We start from the raw sequence: 22140 nt of genomic DNA, 5'->3' as shown, positions 1-22140 counted from the left end.
ATGTTTTGAAAGCGTACTCTGTACGCATTCTCTCACTTAATTCACGGCAGCTCTATGGGGTGGGTATTATCCCCATTCTACAGAAGAAGAAATTAAGGTGAGTAACTTGCCTAACGACACACAGGTCAGGAGCCAGGCCTCCTGAGGCCAAAGTTCGCGCTCTTAACTATCTCTAGTTGATCGAACGCAACACCTTATTTTTTTCACGAGAGGCTCGGGAGGGGAAGTATTTCACCCAAAGTCGCACAAAGTGTCTTATCCAGAGGCAGGAGGAGTCTCACCCGAATTTTTACACAAAGGAAATAGAATTTGAGCGTCCCTCCAGGGCGCCATTTGGTCAAGAAGTTAGCAGAGAAACTCAGATTTAAGAAACATTTATTAACTACTTGCATCACTTCAATTCATGCTCAAAAGAACTCCCCCTAGTACTTACTGTACTGATCAGCTGGAAAAACAGAGGCTCAGAGGGATACATGTAATTTCTCCCAAAATCAATTTAGCAAAACCGTGGCATTGTCGGGATTGCACATTCAGGTCCAGAGGCTTCCAGAAGCTTCGTGAATCAAACCCCAGGTTCTCTGCCTTCCGTGCCTTGCGGTGATGTGAAGGGACCCTCGGTTCCCCCAAATCCGGAGTCTGCTCGGAGCGGTGGATTCTGGGATTTGCAGTATTCCGCGATGAGTTTCGACTCTGTGGGCCAATAGAATTCGAGCACAGAAGCCGTACCGGCCTTTGCTGCCTTGCTGGTTGCTCAGGGGCACCGCCCCCCCTCGAATTACCCAATGAGAGGCGCATGGGTCCTGGTCGCCTGGGAAACCGTGTGACAACAAGATGGCGGCGCCGCGGGCGGCTCCGCGGCCCTGCGTGGTGAGTCACAGCCCCAGAGCTTTCTGTCCAGGGACCCCCCCACACAGGCTGGGGCCCTCACCCCGAAACCCTCGAGGACACGCGAGCCCCGCGGACCGACTCCCCAGCAAGCCCACCCCCCCCCCCAAGCCCTGGGAGCAGATCCGGGCCCCCGCCTACCATGGCTACGCGCGGAGGCGGCGGGGCGGCAACGCGGTTCCCGGGGCGGGGCTGGTGGTAGAGGTCGCGGGGTGAGCGCTTCCAGCTGGGGATTTAGGGAACGGAGGCGTGCAGCCTGCTGGTCCATGTCAGCGCTGGGGAGCACTGGGACCTGTGGGGGGATGCATTTAACTCCCAAAGATGTAGAGGCGTAAGACAACCTTTAGCCGCCTCCGGCTTGAGGGGTAAGACACAGTCCGCCCCGGAAGACCCCAAAGTGAAGGGAGTAGAAGTGGCTTTGTCCTCAGGGTCCCCGGTCTGAGGGAGGAGACACAGCCCTGCGCTCAGGAGTCCCCAGGCTGATGGGAAGATGCAGTCGTCGTCCTCAGAGGTCTCCTGTGATGTGTGGGAAAATTAATCTACAGACAGTGTGTTGGATTGGCTTGGAGTGAGACTGGAACTCAGTTTGGGGCCATTGTGGCAGCCCCAAAGAAAGGCAGTGAGAGTCCCTCTAGGCTGGCCAGCAGTGGCCACGGAGAGGAGGAGCTATGTGTGAGACATGCAGAGTTTAACCTGCAGGATTGGGTAACTGATGGGATTAAGAGGGAAAGAAGGAGGGAAAATTTTTGTGTTTTAATAATGGGGTCTCATTAAGAAGGGGGAAGTGGGAGGAGCTTATTTTGAGGGAAGATGTTGAATTTGGTTTGGAGACCAGGTTCTTTTTTTTTTTTCCCTATGATAGCTTTATTGAGATATAATTCATATACTATATACTTCACCCCTTTAAAATGTAAATTTCAGTTGTTTTTAGTATATTCATAGAGTTGTGCAGCCATAATCACAGTCAATTTTAGAACATTTTCATCAGCCCCAAAGGAAACCCTGTACCCTTTAGCAGTCTGCCCCTACGCTCCCCATCTCCCCCCAACACCTCCAACCCTGGCAACCACTAATCTTTGTCTCTATAGATTTGCCCATTTTGGACATTTCATATAAATGGAATCATAACAGTTGGTGGTCTTTTGTGACTGACTTCTTTTCCCTTGGCGTAATGTTTTCAAGGTCCATTCACTTTGTAGCATGTGTTTCTTTCCTTTTTTATTGCCAAATAATATTCCATTGTAAGGATACACCACATTTGTTATCCACTTATTGGTTGATGAGCATTTGGGTTGTTTCCACTTTTTGGCTATTACAAATAATCCTACTTACGAAGAGATACACATATTTCTGTGAATGTAAGTTTTCATTTCTCTTGGGTGTATACCTAGGCGTGGAATTGCTGGGCCATAAGATAACTCTGTTTAACCTTTAGAGGAAGTGCCAAACTGTTTTCTACAGCAGCTGTACCATTTACATTCCAACAAAGGTTCCAGTTTCCCCTCATCCTCACCAATGCTTATACTTTCTGTCTTTATGACCAGTTTCTTTCGAGGAGTCATTACTACAGTGATGAGAATTTGGAGAAGGAAGGGATAATCAGGTCTGGTGAGAATTTACACAGGGCAGTTTTTGCCACTAAAGGCACAGTGCCTGGGGCTTTTTAGTGTAATGAAAATGTTCCAAAATTGATTGCTATGGTGGTTTCATAACTCTGAATATGTGAATATGCTAAGAACCAATGAATTGTATACTTTGAAAGATTTGAGTATGTGAATTATACTTCAATAAAGCTGTTTTTTTTCCTTTTAAAAAAGGTCACATGGTATTTAATTCCATTTATATAACGTTTTTGAAGTAAGAAAATTATGGAGATGGGAAACAGAGTAGTGGTTGCCAGGGGTTAGGGGTGGTGGTGGGGAGGAGGATGATTGTGATACTAAAGGAATAGCACAAGGGAGATCTTTGCGGTGATGGAATTGTTCTGTATATATCTTGATTGCAGTGGTGATTACATAGAATCTATACAGAGGATGGAATGGCATAGAGTGACACATGAATTATGCACGTCTGTTTCCTGATTTTGATACTGTGTACTCTAGTCATGTAAAATGTGACTATTAGAGGAAACTGTGGAGGATACACAAGACCTCTCTACTATTTTCCTGATTACCTATGAATCTATAATAATTTTAAAGTAAAAAGTTAAAATATAACTGAAAAACAAATAAAAACAAACTGAAAAAAAAAAAAAGTTAGCCAGCCAAGGGAAAGGTGTGGGTAGGAGTAGGGAGACCATTTGGGGGAGTGGGTTCCAGGCCTGGGGAGCCATGTGTGCAAAGGCCTGGTGCATTTCAGGGCCGACAGTTCATAGTGGATCAAGTGTAGGGTGGGATGGGGTGAAGGGACCGCAGGTGATGATGGGTGAGGTCCAGAGACACAGACCAGATCATCCATGTTAAGGAATTTTGAGTTGTTTTTTTATTTTCTGTGGGTGAGAAGGAGCCATTGGCCCCTGTGGCTACCGCACTTGGCCACACACACCCTGAGGGTAACCAGACAAGATGTCAGGAACTAGGCAGGCTGGGGTCAGATTTGGGAGGCTGGATGCTGGATGATGGGGGTGAGGAAACTCTGGGCCTGGTCCTTGGAGGGCACCTCTGAGAGAGGGGCAGGTCATGAATCCCAAACTCCAGAATAAAGACCAAGGAAGCTGCCTCCTGGTGACACAGGTCTCCTTGCTGGGCAGATTCAGGGGCAGGGTGGAGGCCAGTGCCACACATTTCCAAGGTGGAATGAAAGACTTGATTCAGGCCCTGATGGAGGTCGTTTGATTCTAAGATTTCTAGATATTAGCTGCATGATATTTAATTCACTGAATAGAGTAGTGGCCTTAATTGCATCCCTGATGTTCATTCATCTTTCCAGAAGGAAGAGGAAAGGAAGGGAAACCAAGATTTATGAGGGCCTTCTATGTGCCACTAACAACAGCAGCCACAATTCACATTTTTAAGTAATTCCTTTGAGCATGGCACTGGGGTAGGTGCTTTATGTGTGTCGCCCTACCTGGCTGTTATCATTGCCATCCCCACTTTATGCTAAAGGAAACCGAGGCACATGCTACACTGGTAGATGGCAGAACCTATCCAGAGCCTGGCACTTGACCTCCCTGCCATGAGGATGGTGTCTTGGGAGAATCCTGTCTTGGGGTTGGCCCTTTCTGGCTCCGAGATGTTGGAGGTGGCAACTGGTTCTGGTAGGAGGGGAGGGGACACCCAGGCTTTGTGCTGACTGGCTCCTTGATAGATGGACAGTAGCCCCAGGCCTCCTGGGTAGTCTTATGCCCGGGCTCAAAGTCTGGCAGAGTCCCAGTCTTCTGGCCCACCTCTGCACCCCACCCCACCCCCATCACCCTTTCCCATGCACTGCTAGGCCAGAGGCCTCCAGGAGCAGAGCGGAGAGCTGAATATCCAGTGGAGCAGGTAGACGTGACACGCAGGGACCCTGAGGCCAGGCTGCCTCCAGAAACTTCTGCAGGGGCAGTGGGAAGAAGCGAGGGGTGCCGCTCCCTGGACAGTGCTCCCACCTGGAAAGAGGAAGTTTCAGAGTGCTCCCTGGTCCTGAGCGACTGTGCCCAAGGGCTGACTTCTTTCTTCTCAGGGAGTTCCTGACAGCTAGAATCTAGAAGTAGAACTATGAGCTCACCTTTGGCCTCCCTTGGCAAGACCCGGAGAGTGCCTCTGCAGTCGGAACCTGTGAATCCGGGGTAAGGAACTGGCCTCGCGGGGTCTCTGTGTTCATGCCCCTGCCTCCTCCTGGCCCCCCCCCCCCACCCATGGACTAAGAGTTGACTCCTAGCATCTTGGGGGAAACAGTAAGAAGTTATGTATTTTTCCCCGATCACCTTTTCTTTCTCGTACCTTCTGGGAGGCTCTCCCTGTGTCCTAGCACACACTGGGCTGTGCCCTCTAGTGAGGTATGGGCTGTGGACTGGCTTAGCATCCATCTGTTTGTTCACTGCTCATGAATTAGTTCTGCAGACACTAATGGCCCACGTGTTCCAGGCCCGGCCACGTGCTGGGCTCTCAGTAAGGGGAATCTTATTCGTCCGTCTATCACTTTCATCTTTCAGACCATTTTTTTACCTCTCTCCTTGCTCTTCTGAACCCCGCTTTGAGTCATTTGTGTCATGGCCAAGGAAGTCCAGACAGGTTAAGCGACAAGCCTGGGGTCCTGTAGCCATTTCAGAGCAGAGCTGGGGCTAGGCTCCTGGGCTTGGGGACTATTGTAATCTTCTCCCCAAGGCTCTGCCCTTCAGCTCTTCCCATCCTTCTATGTTGGGAGGAGTCGGATACTCTGAAGCCTACCCCTTGGCTTACTCCCGGGCCGGGATGTGATTTGGGGGTGGATGTCCTCAGGAGATATCTTCTTTAGGCTTGTTGGGGGGTATGGTGCCAGAGCCTCCCCCTGATGGCAATCCAGGGAGTCCTAACTTGTCTCTCTTCCTTCTCCTTCCTGCCCTATTCCCAGGAGGCGAGGGATAAAAATCTACGGAAATGGTAAGTGTGGGCTCTGCCCTCATGTCCTCCTCATGTCCTTACAGTTGGGCAGATGGAGAGAAAGAGCACAAGAGCTCCTATGTCGGCCAGAGTGGCCGGCCAGCTACAGTGCTACCTGCAGCTCTCAGATTAGGAGGCTCCGCACTCTTAGCAGAGATGTCAGCATTAACATGTGGACCCCTCCATGCACTGTGGGGTTGGTCGTGGTGGGGCCAGACTGCAGCCCTCCTTCCCCTGACAGCCACTGCCAGCCCCTTGCAGCCTTTTCTCCCTGAAGCCCAGTCCTCGTGTTGCTGCCCTGCCTCCTGCAGGCTTAGACCTTTGCATCCCAACCCCACTCTAGCCCCCACCGTGGTGCTGGCATTGGCCACCCAGGTCCCGCCAGGAGCCAGGCTGGGAGAACTCCAAGAAGAAGCCTGTTTCAGTTGGATCCTTGCTCTCCAGAATCCCAGGTTTTCTATCCTCATGTGCTTGGGGGACACAGTACAGGCTGCTTCATCTTGGCCAGGGCCCAGGGCCCCAGTTTCCTCTGGGCCTCAGCCCCAGAGCAGTGAGCTGGGCATCCCTGTCTGCAGAAGATGAGGTGGACATGCTGAATGAGGCGCACGGCTTGGAAGAAAGGATCTCCGTCCCTTCCTGCTATGGTGGCATAGGTGCCCCTGTGAGTAGGCAAGGTGAGTGCAGAGGCCTGAAGGGCGTTTGGGTCCCTGGCAGCAGGAGAGGCCCCAGGGAAAGGGGGGCCCTAGAGGCATGGCTCATCTCCCGCCTGCTGGGTAAGAGGCAGCTGCCTCCGCTCCTGGCTGACTGTGGCCATGTGCCTGCATCCCAGACCTGTTCAGAGCCTGGCTTGGCATAAAGCCACACACAGGTTCAGCCCTTAGCTCAGGTGGCTGGTGCCTCTGGAGTGGACCCGGCTGGAGTCATCATCAAGTGTGATGTCAGTGGCTCCCGGATTCAGGGTCCAAGAAGAATGAAGGGTCTGAGGATGAAGCTCAGCCTCTGGGCATCTGCTTCCTGCTTCCGCAGACTCTGGGCAAGGTGCAGAGTCCCCTAGACAGCCCTCGTAGCCTGGCCCGCACCACCCCAAAGGGCTGTGGCAACATGTGGAATTACGGAGATGCCTGAAGGAGGCTGAGGCTCACTGGGGCAGCTTCCCAGAGTAGGTAGCCCTGGGCAAAGGGGACCAACATGCGGGCAGGCAGGGTGAGCTGTGTGGAGTGCCGGACAGGGACAGGGTCTGAGCTGGGAGTCTGGGGAGCTGGGGATGAGGTTAGAATTTTCCACTAGCTGTGATATCTTGGGTAAGCAGCTTCCTGTCTCTCTGTCTCCATTTCCTCTTGTGTGAAGTGGAAATGGGATGAGGCAATCCTCCACCAGATGCCTTCTCCACCCTCCAGGTAGGGAGGGGGTTGAGGTGGAAAAGGAGACGGAAGAGCCCGGCCCCACAGCCATTCAGTCACAAAGACAGGCTCTCCATCACCCCAGCTGGGGATGCTTTCAACAGCAACCACAGCAACTGGGCTCTTCCCCAGATCTCTCTGCCTCTCCCCCGCCACCACCCCTCAGCCCAGTCTCAGCCAGTGTCTGCCCCGCCAAGCTCACAATCAAGGACTTGCCTGTTCTATCTCACTTCTCTGTGTGGAAACATTCCACACAGTTCCCTGCTCCCTCTTCTCAGAGCACCTGGGGCCCTTGGCCTCCATGGCACAGTCTCCCTGGCATCCTCCTGCCTCCCAGGCTCTTCCCTCTCGGCTCTCTGCCAGCTCCAGCTTGTCCACCTGATGTTTGTCCTGCCTGGATTCTCCTCTCTCTCTCTCCACTCTGCCTCATACATGTGCTTTCATCTGTGTGCTGACAGTTCCCAAATGTCTGTATGTCAGTTAAGAAGCTTTTGATAAAGTCAAAGAAAACCCTGATTCAACCAAGGAACATCAGGGGGTTTATTATCCCACATACCAAGAAGTCCTAGGGAGGCAACTCAAAGACATCATCAAAAGTTCAGGTTTTTCCACCTTTCCACTGAGCCATCCTTGGGCGTGTCAGCCCCACATGGTCATGTGGTTACAGCTACATTTCCAGCTTCACACAGAGAGCAACAACATCCAGGGGAAGAAGGGGGCCTGTTTCTACCCATGTCTCTCATTTTCTTTCACAAACTTTTTAAATTGAAAATTTTTCAGCAAACAAAAAAGTTGAAATAATAGTACAGCAAGCACCTATATGTCTAGATTGAACCGTTAGTGACATTTTGCCATATTTGCTTTCTCTCCATATACGCATGTGTATGAACACAAGTGTATTTTTTGGATGAACTATTTAGAAATCAGTTGCAGATATCTTGACATTTCAGCTCTAAATACTTCCCTGTGTAGCTTCTAGGAGTGAGGAAGTACATCACCACGCTGCTTTGATCACACTGAAGGACACGAACGATTCAGTAACTCTCTCTAACATCCTAGTGTTCCAAAATCTCTCTCATAGCTTTTTTTTTCTTCCTGATTTAGGTTCTAATTGAGGGTCATGCACTGCATTTGATTATTATACTTCTGTAGAGCAAGTCCCTGCCTCTTTTAAAAATTGACACTTTGTGAGGGGTCCGGGCCACCTGTCCCACAGGCTGTCCCCATCGTGATCTGTCTTGGTGCTGTTTAACGTGCTCCTCTATCCACCGTATTTCCTGTGGAATTAGGGGTGAGATGAGAGGCATGATTCAACTGAGGGTGAACTTTAAAAAAAAAATTTGTATTGGCATATAGTTGCTTTAAGGGTGAACTTCTTGACAGTGTTTCAAGGTGGTGTGACCCGTATGTTGTGCCACTCCCTCGTATAAACATCTTGGGGGCACCACTGAGTCTCCGTGCCTCAGTTTCCCGAGCAGTTCATTTCCTCAGAAGAGCTGACATACGGGAAGTGAGTGGATAGGCCCCATTATCTAGGTGGCGGCTGTCGTTACCACTTATTTGCACTGTTGGGGAGCCCTCTGCCTCTCCCCCTCCCCTGGACCCCCATACCTCAGCCTCAGCTCGAGACCCGGGCTCTAGGACTTTGTCTGGTTGGCAGTCCCCGTGTACCATGACTCGGAGCTGATTGCCACCATGATGAGGAAAGTGCGGGATCTGGAGCGGCAGGTGAAGGCCCAGACTGACGAGATGCTGTCCAAGGTGGGGTCCCAGTGGGGAGAGGGCCAGGGTCTGGTCTGAGGGGTGGAAGGGCCCAGGCTGGGGAGGCCAGTGAGGCTCCTATTGCAATAGGCCAGGGTGGATGGGTTCTAGAACCATCTCTCTGGCCAAACCGCCCACCTCAAGGGCCAGGTCTGACCTGGGGCTGTTCTGGGTCCCTGTGACCGGAGCAGAGAGGCTAGGGGTCTTCTCCACATCTGAGCAAGGCCTGTAGACCTCAGATTGGGTGGCTGCTGAGTGCTGGGCATTTGGGGGTGCCCCACACCCTTCCCCCAACTCAGTGGCACCGCAAGGGTCATCTGAGGTACGGGAGTGGTGGCTGTGCCGAAGGGGGCGGGGGCTTGCCGCTGGATCTTCCCATCTGGAAGGGGCTCCCCTGGGCTCTGGGAACCACCAGGCCTGCTCCCCTCCTGCCTCGTTGCTGCAGGATCGGAAGATAAAGGCCCTGGAGGAATTGGTGGAGTCCCTCCAGGAGCACCAGGGTAAGAGGCCCTCTCCGTGGGCTGGTTAGCCCACCTTTGCACCTCCCCCAGGCTAGCGACCTCTGGGCATCAGGGCTCCAGGAGCATCAAGCTGAGTCCTGTGGTGGGGTCTGGACGGTGGAGCCCAGAGAGGAGTAGTGACACCCAGGACATGACACCCAGGACAGTGCCCTTCTGTGTGGGACTGAGTCCCGTGAGCACAGCCGTAGCCCAGCCCCGAGCACAGGGCCTGCCATCGAAAGCCTGGAGGAAATGCAGCCGCCTCAGGAGCCTCGCTCTGGGGGTGGGGGGGTGGGGTGAAGAGGTGTGGGGCGGCCGCCTCCCGAGAGTCAGGGCATCCCCTCTCAAGGTCAGGGGGAGAGGCCAAGAGGTGGTTCGCAGGGGATCCCTCGAGTTCTCAAGGGGCAGCTTCTCCAGATGATCGTCGGGCCAAAGCCCTGGTCATGGCCAGAGTGGCCTGGCAGCCTCCGTGCGGGGGCAGCGGAACCCTTCCCCGTCTTTCCCTGAAGGCACGGCGACCCTGCGGCGGCAGGAGGAGCTGGAGACCACGTGTGCACAGCTGCAGCGGCAGGTCGAGGAGATGGAGGTGAGGGAGGTGGCGGCCCAGGGCTGTCTGCCCGCAGGGACTGCGTCAGAGCCCACCTCTCTGCTCTGGGGCTCCCTCACCACACATCCCACACAGGGGTCTGGGGCACACCCCCCGACCGCCACCCCGTTTCAGGCTTGAGCTAGCCCCTCCCCCTTCCTCAGTCTTTTTTTTCCCCAATATTTATTTATTTATTTGATTGCGCTGGGTTTTAGTTGCGAGCTCCTTAGTTGAGGCATGTATGTGGGATCTAGTCCCCTGACCAGGGATAGAGCCCAGGCTCCCTGCATTGGGAGCTCAGAGTCTTAACCACTGTGCCACCAGGGAAGTCCCCTCAGTCTCGTCTTGAACCACTCTCTCCTCCAGTGATGGGAACCTGCCCCTGGTTCTTTGACCACCTGAAGCTCTTTCCCACCTCAGGACCTTGGTCCATGCTGTTCCTTCCAATTGAAATATTTTTTTCCACCTTTCCCTGGCGAGTTTTCACTCATCCTCAGTCTCAAGTCGAGGTGGGGGCCCTTCCCCAGGGGACCTCCTTGGGGTCCAGGGCAGGTTCTCCATCCTGGGCTTTCTTAGTACCACATCCCTCTTCCCCATGGGACGGTGGACTCCACAAGGGAGGGAGGGACCACTTTTCTCCTGTTCATTGCTGCGCGCCTAGGACCTGGCCCAGGGCCTGGCCCGTGTGTGTTTACTGCATGGGTCATGGCCATTCCCTGCCTCTGGACATGGCATCTCACTCACCCCGTGTCACCTTTCTTGCCCTCATTCACACAGCAAGGCTTGAACGGGAGGGACCCTGGGCTCAAGGGAGGGTCCTGGGCATGCATACTTCTTCAATCCCCCCCCCCTCACTGGCCCCCTCAGAAGTTCTTCCTGGGGTCTAACCTCTCCCTCTCCGCATAGAGTTGGTTTTCAAAGCCCCAACCTAATTTCAGACCACAGATGCAAACCCCAGGCTGCAGCTGAGGGCCCTTCCCACCCAGGCCTGTTCGTACCTGGGGCTGTGGGTAAACAGCTGCTCCCCAAGCGGCCTGCTGGGATTGCCAGCAGCCCGTGGGGCTTCTCTGGATGGCTGCCACAGGAGTGAGGGCTGCCCCCTCAGGGCAGAGGGCATTGGGGCTCCCTCATTCACGTTGTTCACACATGTATGGCTTCATTAATTTAGCACACTCAGACAAAGTATCTCTTGCGTGCCTGGTACCCTGCCAGGCACTGGGATGCAGACAGGGTCCCTGCCTTCATGGGGCTGACCGTCTAGAGGAATCAGACACATAAGCAAGTACACAGGAAGAGACATAAGTACGGAGTATGGTGAAATGTTTAACTGGGTGACACAATAGAGACTAGCTGGGACTTGGGCCGCTCCCTGCCTTTGGAGGTGGGGGCAGGGAGTCATGACGGTTTGGGCCAAGTTCATTTTGAGATGCCTATTGGACATCTAAGTGTAGGTGGCTAGAAATTTGAAACTGAAAAGGAAGAACGTATGTTGCGAGAGATGAAGACAGAAGTGTGCCCACTGGGCTGGGCACCGGGCGGGTTGCTGGTGGTTGCATGTCAACAGTTTCAGTGAGTTGTGGAGATGCAGGCCCGTCTGGAGTGGGTTGAGGAAGGGAGTGAAGATGAGGAAGCAGCAACAGGAAGCATAGACAACTCAGAAGTTTCCCTGTGGCCAGGGGGCTGTGAGGCCAGTCCCAGAGAGGCCGCATGTGGGTGGACATGTCCTCTCAGACCCGCAGGGTGGGCGTCCCTGCCCCTCCCCCCACTCGGGCCAGACCTACACGGCTCTCTGCCCCTATAATGGCTGCCTTCAGTGAGTTCCTACTTGTGCCAGGCCCTGTGCTAAGGACATGACATGAATTATCTTAGTGAGTCCTCACAAGCTTCATCTTACAACGCCATTTTACAAGGAGAAGCCTGAGGCTCTAGGAGGTGAGGTGGCTTCCCAAGGTCACAGCCAGGAAGTGGCCAAGAGCCCCAGGCCCATCCCCTTTATCCAGTCGGCTGGGAGCCGAGGCCTGGGGCCCGGGCTGGGCTGATGCCACCTTTTCTCCCAGGGCTGAGCTGACAGTGCCCTCGACATCTCCCTCCTCTCCCTGCAGCGGTTCCTGGGTGACTACGGCCTGCAGTGGGTGGGCGAGCCCATGGATGAGGAGGACTCAGAGGATGGTGAGAGGGACTGGATGACAGCCAAGAAGTTCTGGAAGCCAGGTAGAGTCGGGCCCCTCCTGCAAAGGGAATTCTCCAGCAGCTCCCGATGGCCCACAGCTGTCCAGAGGCCAGCTCATTCATGCCCTACCTCCCGGCACAAGGTGGCCCGAGGCCTCCCACACCTTGTCACTGACACAGGGGCAGGAGGCAAAGGCCTCAGCCTCCATCACTGACCACCTAACCCTAGACTCTCTGCTCATGTTTCTAAGGGTCCAGGGACCCAGAGACACAAAACGTAACAAGACCTCATTTGTCTCAGGCACCATAATTTACAAGTGTCACCCATTCAAAAGCGGTGGCCTGCTTTGCAATTGCCCTGCTTTGGAAGCTGCCCCTCAGTCCAAGGGCTCAACCCCCTCTTCGGACTCCTTTTCCAGGTTCATTTATAGCAAACGATTGAAATCTACCAAATGGGACTCCACCACTTTTTATTTTTGACTCAACTGCTAATATCCAGAGGGATGCACTCCAGAGATTTGGGGCCATAGAACGGGCCACTTCTGAAAGCGGGGGCCATTCTCTTCAAAGAATGGAGGTTGTTGCCCAGAAGGTAGTTCTCCAGGCTCTGTTGGTCACACCTGAGTCCTCACCTCCACTCCACCACCTAGCCCAGGTGTGACCTGAGTACTCGAGTTCTGTTTTCTGAGTCTCCAGTTCCTCATCCGTAGATGGGGGTGTATTCTTCTCCATGGAGCTGCTAGGAGTCAGTGGGTTGGATGCAGCGCCTAGCACTTACCTTGCGTGTCGTCAGCCCCACAAGTGGAAGTTCTCATTGTTTTCCACGGTCAGAAGGCAGTGGCAGTTTCATGGGAACGTGAGCTTGGCTCCTGGGGAACTATTTGGAAGATAACCACATTTTCTTAATTTCATAAGTTTCCTGCTGGGTAAAAACCCAGACTGAAAACATGAGAGTCCCACCTCCTGCACTTTGGCTAGATCCCCCAGAATCTCTGGGCACAATCCCCTCACCCTTGTTTCAAAAACATCACTTCCCATTTGTACCATGTTTGCCACTTTTAAAGCATTTTCACGAATAGCCTTGACATGGGCCAGGGGTTATTCCATTTTACAGATGGGGAAACTGAGGCACTTAAGAAGTCTGAAGACTGTTGAGTGAAAGGGGCAAAGACTTAAGGCTGAAAGCCCACTGGGAGGTGGTTAGTCATCCAGGCCGAAGAAGAGATGATGCCCAGCATAAGGGTGATACTGGTGGGGGTGGCCAGCAGGGGCGGAGCGGAGAGATTTAGGAGGGGAATCCATGGCCTTGGCGATCGCTTGTACATTAGGGAGGGGGTGAGAGGAACCTGGGATGACCCTGGGGAGCACGGCTGTGAGGGAAGATGCTCAGTCCATTTGGGATTTGGGATACGGCAAAGCTGGGGAGATGTGTGGCACCCGGGCCATGCCAGGAGCTCAACCCTGGGCTGAGTGTGGTGGGAAGTTCTCCAGGGGCCCCTGCCTGGGTGAGAGGTGGGACCCTGGCAGGCAACTGCCAGAAGCTGTCAGATGTCCCTTCCTGGCATCTAGGGCCAGAGGCCTACTAGCACTGTATACATGTGTACACACACACACACACACACACACACACACCCTCCCTGTGTGGTGAGCTGGGCTCAAACCTCATGTGGCCTTGCTGACTTGTTGGAGGGCAGACGTCCTTCTGGCCAGTGGGGGCCTCCCTGCTTCTTTGGGGAAGGGGTCAGACCAGACAGCCAGTTTCTGGACCTTGGCTCTGTGAATTCTACCCTCTCCTCCCCAAAACATAGTAGCCCCCACCTGCTCTGTGTTGGTTTTTTTTGCTCAGATACGGCTGCCCTGAAGCCACTTGTGAAAGCCGCCTGGTCACAAGCTCCTGATTTGTGTCTTCTTTCTTCTTTTGCCTTTTGATTCTTCCACATTGAGGGGCCTCAGTTTAGCTCTTCTGTCAGATAAACAACATGTTTTTCATTTCTAGCAGCTTTTCCTCCTGGGACTGCCCCCCCTCCCCCTTCCTGGCTTTTTCCCTTCCTCTCCCCACGGTCTTGTCCCCAGGTGCCAGCCTGCTCCTGCCCCAAGGGCCCTTGGGTCCAGGAAGCCAGGCTCTGGCTGGCCCTGATGCTCTGGCCTGTTTCTTTGGCTCTCCGTCTATTGGGTACCACTCCCCACAAGCCCTGGGGCAGCAGGCCAGTGGATTGGTGAGCTGGGGCATCTGTATTAGGCAAACTGGGGCTGATTCAAACATTCTAGAGCCTGGCACTCTGGCCTTAGGGAGGAGGGTCAATTGGGCCCATGAAGGGGCCCAGGGGAGATGAAGCCTTGCAGGGGCTTGGCCTCAGGCCAGATCGTTCTCCCCCTCCCCCCCACCCACCACCAGTATGTTGAGTATCGAACAGGCTGCTGCGCCAGGTGCTTCAGGGTATGCGGACACAGGAAAGGGACAGTTCTGCTCTGGCCACACCACCTTCGATCAGGTGTTGCGCCTCAGGGCTGAGAGCTCCAGCCAACTCTGAGCTCCTCACCCCCATCCCCCCACCGCCCCGTTTCCTCAAGCCCAGGCTCCTGCATCTGTGTGGGAGCTGCTTCCCTTCCCTGCTCAGGAAGCCACCCTGGCTCCCCTGTGGCTCGCAGCTGGCTTCACTCATCCCTGGGCTGCCCTCGAGCCCCTGGAGCTGGCCTGGGCTAGACCCCAGGCAGGCTGGGCTCCTCTCACCCGCACTCCCACTAGCTCGGGCCTGTGCTGTGTCCCCCAAGTGCCCTGCCCCCTTTTCTCCCCTCCTTGGAAGCTCAGCTCAGACCCTACCTGCTCCAGCAAATGTGCATGGAGTGCCTGCTTGGCGCCAGGTGCTGTGCCGCCCTGCAGCGGTCCCAGGCACGTGGTTAGGGCTCCGCTAATTTGAGTGAAAGCTTTAAAGGCTCTGGTCAAAGAGGGGGGCCTGGGTCAGATCGGACCCTGTGTGGGGAACCTGCTTCGCCTCTGAGTCCGCGCCTTCATCTGTGAAGTGAGGGGATGGTGTGATGGACCCCTAGGCCGCTGAGAGCACTGAATGCCGCCGTGTACGTGGAGTGTTCTCTCGGGCTGGCGTGCAGTCAGTGAACAAGGACCGTGTCCATTTACTGCTCGGCCCCTGCGGTGCTCCAGGGCGCCTGCACATGCAGGTGTTTGGCGGGCGGTGCCTGGGCGCCCTGGCCTGGGTGATCAGAGCCTGCTGGGACCATCCTCCGCACAGGATGAGGTGGGAACGAGCAGCGTGATGCTCGAAGCGGGGGCCAGAGAAGTCAGATCCTGCCGAGTCACAGGTTGGTTGCAGCCCTGGCGGTGACCAGACGCTCGGGGCCTGTTTTCTCCCTGCCTGCTCCTTTGAAGAGCAGAGTGAATGTAGGTGAGGTTCCCAGGGCAGGGCCTGCAGTGCAGGTGTGTGGAAATAGCGGGTCTGTTTGCTTTCATCAGCCTTCGCCTGTGGTGGTGGGGACGGGCCTGCGGGGGCGCCTCGGGCACGGGCACTGCCCAGGTTTCACGGCCGCAGGTGGTCCTCCCAGTGAGGGTGCGAGGAGCCAGCCCAGGGCTGGCCCGCCACTCGCCTGCGCAGGGTGGCGGGGTCTGGCCCTCTCCTGGGCCCTGCAGCCCCCACAGTGGCACTTACCACATGCCACGGTCACTGTCTGTCGCCCTGTCTCCTTCACTCAGGTATGAGCCTGAGGAGGGCAGGACTCTGGGCACGGGCGTGGCCATGCTGCTCAGGGCCTCGCAGAGTGTGGCCGCTCCACACATGCCGGCGGGGTGGCAGGGTGGCGGGGTGGCAGGGTGGCGGGACGGATCCAGTGCTTCTTGAGCACCCGCTCTGGGCCATGCCCAGGGCTGGACGCTCTTGCCTGTGTTCAAGGAGTGACCAGGGTAGTTGGAAAGACAAATAAACAAACAAAATGACACCAGCCTGTGACAAGGGCCAGGAGTGGGCCCAAGGACTCCAGAAAGCCAGGAGGAGCAGAGGCCCAGGCTCAGGGGGAGAGGCTCTGTGCAAGGCCTCTCCATGGAGGTGGCGGGAGAGCACCCCGAGCCCTGTGGTGAGCAAGAAGGTGGGTGTGGTGTTAATGACAGCAGCAGCTCCGTCTGCCAGGCACTTCCTGTGAGCCTCACAGCAACCGTTGTTACTGTTCTCATTTTATAGAAGAGGAGGCTGAGGCCCAGAGACGTCGGCCCATGAGCCCAGGGTCACACAGCTTGGAAGCGGTAGCCGTGGCTGTATGGCTTCAGAGTATGAGCGGGGGAGCTTGTTGAGGGCAGGCTGGGGAGCCGGGGCTCTGAGGGTCTTGGGCCAAGGAGCTTGGACTCGATCTCCATGCCTCATCACTCCCCTTTTTAAACAAAATCATGGGCTCTCAAAAGTTGGATGAGGCCTCAGAGAGGATCTCCTTGCTCTGTGCCCCTCCTTGGAAAGGAACCCCAGTGAGCAGTATCTGAAGAACCAACACTGAGAGGCAGCCTGCGTGGTCACTGAGGACAGAGGCTTAGAGTCACCTGGGCCCTGCAAGCTGCATGACCCAGGTCATGTCACCTTACAAGGCCCAATTTTCTCATCTGTAAAATGGGAGCAGGAAGACCTGCCTCTTGGTGCTTGGCGTGTCATAAATGCTGAGTCATCATTACAGTCTGTTCACCGCTGGGTCTTGTGGACAGGCTGAGGATTTCTGTTCTCTACCTATTCCCTGGAAAAGAAAGCTGCAGCTCAGAGAGGAAATGCCTCACTTGACCCATGTGACGTGGCTGCATGGGGCCAGGCTTCTGTTGAGCACTCCCGGCTGTGAGGTGGCAGTGCCAGGCTCTTCCTGCCTTATTCTCTTAGCCCTGGTTTGTCCAGAGCTGCGGGTCCTTCTCCTGGGCCTCTTGTCTCACCTCCATTCTGCTGCATCTGATACCTGCCTGGCCCACTGCTTTCACTTCTCCACGCCTGAGCCCTGGCTGAGAGCCTTCCGGGCTAATTTTCTTGGTGAACTTTTCTTTTCCCTTTCATTGCTTCTTGGCATCCTACCCTTGGCTTCGGCCCGCCCCTTCCTCTGTCGCTGAAGAAGCCCAGGCCCCAGGAGGCAGCACGATTAGCACTCCCTGCGTGTATCTGAGTCGTCCTCTTGGCTTTGCTCTGTGTGGCCTGCTTTGGCCAAGTCATGTGACTTCCTAGGCCTCACTTTCCCATCTGTAAGAATATAGGGATAGGGACAGGCCTTGAAAGTGATGAGCTTTTCTGTTATTTTTAGGTTTACTTAGGTGTTCTGAAAGTAGTTAGTTGTTAAAGGAAAAGTGTCTTGATTTTGATCTGATGCATACCCCGATACCCAGGATGTTCTGTGAGGTTTTCTTGGGACTCTCAGGGATTCCAAGGGACCCCAGGAGGAGGGAGGGCGGCAGCTGCAGCTCCTACAGCTGTCGAAGATTAGGTGAGAGGGGAAGGCGAGCTGGGGCCTACCATTTCAGCAGTCACAAAGGCAACAGGAAACAGAGACACCCACATCTGTACTTCCCCAGTACAGCCACGGCACCACTGTGGGGAAAGGAATTGGGTCCCCAGAGTCCTGACCTACATCCTGCTGCAACCTGGCTGTCCTGGTGAAAAACAGCTTCCGAGAAGGCCCAGAAAGTCACCAGCGTTTTGTAGGGTTATACCCTAGTAGATGACTTACTTGGGGGCCAGATCCCTTCAAGGACTGAGAACAAGCTCCTGGTGGGCGTGTCCCCCACCAGCATCCTACCTGCCCTGTACCCTTTCGGCTCTGGCATCTGTCCTGGCTGGCTCCACCACCCCACCTGCACCCCCTGAAGCTTATGAACAGCTGTATGGACAACACATTTTTCAGAAGAGGCCAAAGCTGTCAGCTTGTCAAAGGGCTCTGTGACCCAGAAACACACACACAACCCAGGGTCTGCCCCACGTCTTTTCTGTCCAGCAGCTGTCCCGGCCCTCACCTTCCTCTCCTGATGGTGCAGATGGGTGGGAAAAACAGACTCCAGGGCCAATCCCCTCTTCTAACTTGCCAAGTGTCCTGGGGCAAGTCATTTTTCATCTCTGTGGGCCTGTTTCCTCATGTGTAAAATGGAGATAAATAACCCCTGCCTCGTGGCCTCTGGGTTGGCCTGAGGTGCATCTGTGCACGGTAGAGCTGGCAACAATAACTAACACAGAAAGATGCTTGTTGGAATCCGTGCTCATCTTGGACCCTCATGGCATCCTGGTACTATCACGATCCCCTTCTAGAAGAGAATGCTGTGGTGCAGCGCATGAAATGGCTTGACCAAGGTCAAACAGGCAGAAGTGGAGGAGCCAGAATTTGAGCCCAGACAGCTGGGAACGCTGCACTGTGCCTTTCAGCTGCTAACCCAGTGCCTGGTACATCTGACCTGAGATCCGATCCTGCTCCTGCCACTTAGTGTGTGTGTCCCTAGGCCAGCCATTAACCTCTAACCCTTAGTTTCCCAATATGGAAAATGGGGATGTTTATAGTCCCTACTGCATAGGGTTGGTAGGAAGAGAGAATGGGATAACAGATGTTAAACCCCTAGCACAAAGTAAGTGCTCACTAAAAGATAGCTTTTATTAGTATGGAGTGTTAGCTGTCCTTCCTCCTCCCCAGGTGGGTCATTTAAAGAGATACGAAGGCCCCCGCCCAGCATGGGAGGGGGCTGTGGAAGCCAGGGCTCTGGAGCACACAGCAGCCTCGAAGAGAGGCTCATGGGTGTCAATCCTCTCTGCCAGGGGACTCATTGGTACCCCCTGAGGTGGACTTTGACAGGCTGCTGGCCAGCCTGAAGGATCTCAGTGAGCTGGCGGTGGACAGTGACACTCAGTTGACGCCAGTGCCCGGCAGAGTGCCAGCCCGTGTCCTTGAGCCCATCCCGCTGAAGCTGTATCGGAATGGCCTCGTGATGTTCAGTGGGCCCTTCCGGCCCTTCCATGATCCCTCCACACAGGTAGGAGTGACAGGGAGGGGAGACAGACCTGTGCATCCTCAAGGGACGCTGGAGGCCCACACCCTGCTCACCATTAGTTGGAGATGATGGGCCCAGCGCACCCCCAGCACCCAGGCTCATGGAGAACCTCCAGAGCCCCCTTCCCCTACCCCCCGCCAAGTCCTGGGGCTCTATTTCCAGAGTATAATCCACAGAGTAAGCCCGGGGCCCAGAGCCTGCCATCTAGACAGGAAGCAGGGTGTAGGGCACTGCACAGGTCCAGCCAGGCCTCACCCTACCTCTCCCCTTTGCAGCGCTGCCTCCGAGACATATTGGATGGCTTCTTCCCCTCAGAGCTCCAGCGGCTGTACCCTGATGGGGTCCCCTTTAAGGTGATGGGCTGCTTCTCAAACCACTCACTCCCAGTGTGGGGATTTTGAAGGGGGTGGGAATGCTTCCTCAGGTATCACCTAGGGGCACTGCCCCACCTCAGGGGACCCCAGTCTGATGACCTCCAGAAGGAGGATGAGCCTGAAACTGGGCTGGGAAGGGAATGGGGAGGCTGCCGATGGCCACACTTGCTGCATCAGCCATGGGGAAGGCGTATAGCTGAGTGCAGGCAGCGCCCCCTGCTGGTATCCTGAAAGCACAGTCTGCAGCTGCATGGGACCACTGTCCCTCCCCAGCATTCAGGACACCTGGACAGCCTAGGGAACATGAGGAGTCCATGCAAAAGTGGCCTGGCTCCTCTCAGGGGCTCCTGGAGCCTCCTGGTTGGGGTGGAAGGCAGTGCTTTGGGGGGGCAAATGTTGGGAGTAAAGGACTTGAGATGGAGCTGGCCCCCTGCTGCGGGGGCAGTGGGCGGTGAGATGAGGGTGCTGTGACGGGAACATGTGAGACTGTCCCAGAGGGTGGTGGTTAGTTCCACAGTGAGGGCATGTGAGGGAGTGTGTGCCACCGTGGCTTGGAAAATAGCGTGAGTCATGACTGGGGGTGTTTGGGGTAGATCATGCCAAGCTGCGCTTTGCCCTCTGCTAACACCCTCATGCCTTCGCTCCTGGTCTGCTCCTGAGAGAGGCTCCAGCTAGCGTGATGAGGGGAGCTTGCAGGGAGAGCAGGGCTCAGGTGGGTGAGAGCAGCATGAACTGCAGCTCTCCTGCTCTCTGCCAGGGCCTCAGTTTCCTCATCTGTAAAATGGAGAGTGCATCAGACTATCCCTTGGGCCTATTCCTGGGGTCTTGGTTAGGGCAAGTAGGAGTAGGGATGGAACCCAGGGCTGAAGAGCTGTGCCCGCTGCTCTTTCCCTTCCTTCTTGCCAGGTGAGTGACCTGCACAATCAGGTCTACCCAGAGAATGGGCTGGAACCGTTCCCAGGCGAGGCCCGAGTGGTAGGCCGGCAGAAGATTCGAGAGCCCTTGGACAGGATGGAGCACCCAGGTGAGCTCGGCCCTGAGGCTGAGCCAGGTGGTGGGGGCGCTGTGCAGGACAAGCTCCAGGTGGCCTCCTCCACCATCACTCACAGTCCCTGCCCCAGCCAAGTCTCCCAATGCCCTCCCCCCAGGCTCCAGGATGACTGCCGAGAAGTTTCTGAATAGGCTTCCCAAATGTGTGATCCGACAAGGTGAGGTGATTGACATTCGAGGTCCCATCCGGGATACCCTGCAGGTGAGGCCAGCTCGGGCTCCCCGACCCCTGTGGGGGGGTGGGGCTTTACCATCAACCTTGGCTTAGCCTACCAGAGCAGAGGCTTATCTGGAGGCTCAGACTTGTGGGCCCCTGAGGATGGCCTGGATGGAGAGATGAGTTCCTCAGAACTGTTCCACTGTCTCCTGAAAACAGTGGAGCTGGTGAGAGCTCTGAGCTGGGACCAGAATGCAGCTGGCCAGCCAGGAGTGTGGCTGTAAGAGCAGGAAAGTCGGGGAGTCTAGGTTGGGAGTGAGCCCAAGTTCAGGCCACCCTCTTGAGGTCCAGACCTAAATACACCTTCCTGGCCTTCACAGAACTCATCATCCTCTGTCCTCACTCACTATCCCGCTACTCCTCCCTCGTCTCCACCTGTGAGAGGTTACCAGTGTCTCCCAGACAACTGTAGTGGCCCCTCACTGGCCTCCTACCTCCACTCCCACCCTACCAGCCACCCTCCCCCAGCAGCCTCTGTGCTCTTTTAAAAGTGCAAATTGGATCTTGGCTTTTCCCTGTTGAAACCCTCCAGTGGTTCTTAGGTAAGGCCTGTTATTCCTTCCTGGTCCTCTTCCCACCTCTAACCTTTCCTTTCTTCCAGTCCAACCTGATTCCCAGCTTCAGCCACATGTATGCTGACACTTTCTCAAATATATGACCTCTTCTCAGAAGCCTTGCCTGACCTATGCTGTCTGGAATATCCTTGCCCCCCTGCCCCCCCATTTCATTTCTTTTTCTTTACCCCCATGCCATTTCTAAGGACTCCTCCTCATCCTTCAGTCACAGCGCAGGTGTCGTTTCCCCAGGGAAGCCTTCCCTGACCCATGCTGGGTTAGGCATCCAGCCTGGTTGCCATCTGTGTGGGGTTCTGTCTCCCCCACTGGAATGAGGGACGGGAATGATGGGGCCACCCCCCAAAGCGTCCCTTCTATTTCCTCTCCTTGGGCCCCAGTTGACACACAATACCCCCTTCCCCCTTTGGCTCACTGGTCTCACCTCCATCCCTAGTCAGGGAGGAGTCCCCTGTAGGTGCTGGGGGGAGGGGACTGGTGTGACTCTGGCAGGGCCCAGGGCTCTGTCCACTCCATCGATACCTTCCAGAACTGCTGCCCATTGCCTGTCCGGATCCAGGAGATCATGGTGGAGACACCTGCCTTGGCTGCTGAGCGTGAGAGGTGAGGGCCGAGTGGAGAAGTGAGGACCCTGGGACTGGGCTACCAGGGGGTATTGACAGCCTCTGGGTCCGCAGGAGCCAGGAGTCTCCGGAGCCACCTGCGCCCCCGCTCTCCATGCTGCGCATCAAGTCTGAGAATGGTGAGCAGGCCTTCCTGCTGATGATGCGGCCGGAGGACACGGTTGGCGACGTGCGCGCCCTGCTTGCACAGGCCAGGTGGGTGCGGGGCCTGGCTGGTGGCCAGGGGGGCTCTGGCCCCACAACAGAGCCTGATTCATTCTTCCCTGTCCCCAGGGCCGTGGAGGCCACCACCTTCGAGATCTTCAGTACGTTCCCGCCCACGGTCTACCACGACGACGCTCTCACGCTGCAGGCCGCAGGCCTGGTGCCCAATGCCACGCTGCTGCTTCGGGCACGCCGGGCTCCGCTGCCCACCCCCGGCCCCAAATAAAGCGCCCGCCCGACACT

General features: G+C 55.4%; 1 protein-coding gene across 2 annotated transcripts; it reads left to right on the top strand.

Moving 5' to 3' along the window:
* Window positions 1–810: 810 nt before the first annotated feature.
* UBXN11 (UBX domain protein 11) lies at window positions 811–22129 on the top strand. Of its 2 annotated transcripts, XM_057715296.1 has the most exons (15): window positions 811–867; window positions 4546–4651; window positions 5416–5444; window positions 6020–6118; window positions 8505–8605; window positions 9051–9105; window positions 9615–9691; window positions 11794–11902; window positions 18625–18839; window positions 19133–19210; window positions 20138–20255; window positions 20380–20483; window positions 21600–21673; window positions 21748–21888; window positions 21967–22129. In XM_057715296.1, exons 2-15 carry the CDS (start codon window positions 4581–4583, stop codon window positions 22121–22123), a joined length of 1428 nt encoding a protein of 475 aa, XP_057571279.1. In that variant the 5' UTR covers window positions 811–867; window positions 4546–4580; the 3' UTR covers window positions 22124–22129. The 2 variants fall into 2 exon arrangements, with proteins under 2 accessions (XP_057571279.1, XP_057571289.1); XM_057715306.1 differs by lacking the exons at window positions 21748–21888; window positions 21967–22129 and adding an exon at window positions 21100–21128 and having other exon boundaries at window positions 21259–21616.
* Window positions 22130–22140: the final 11 nt, after the last annotated feature.

This window comes from Hippopotamus amphibius, chromosome 1, assembly GCF_030028045.1.
Source record: "Hippopotamus amphibius kiboko isolate mHipAmp2 chromosome 1, mHipAmp2.hap2, whole genome shotgun sequence".
Taxonomy (NCBI): Eukaryota; Metazoa; Chordata; class Mammalia; order Artiodactyla; family Hippopotamidae; genus Hippopotamus; species Hippopotamus amphibius.
Note: the sequence above shows the minus strand (reverse complement) of the source record. Positions and strands in the feature narration are given on the sequence as shown.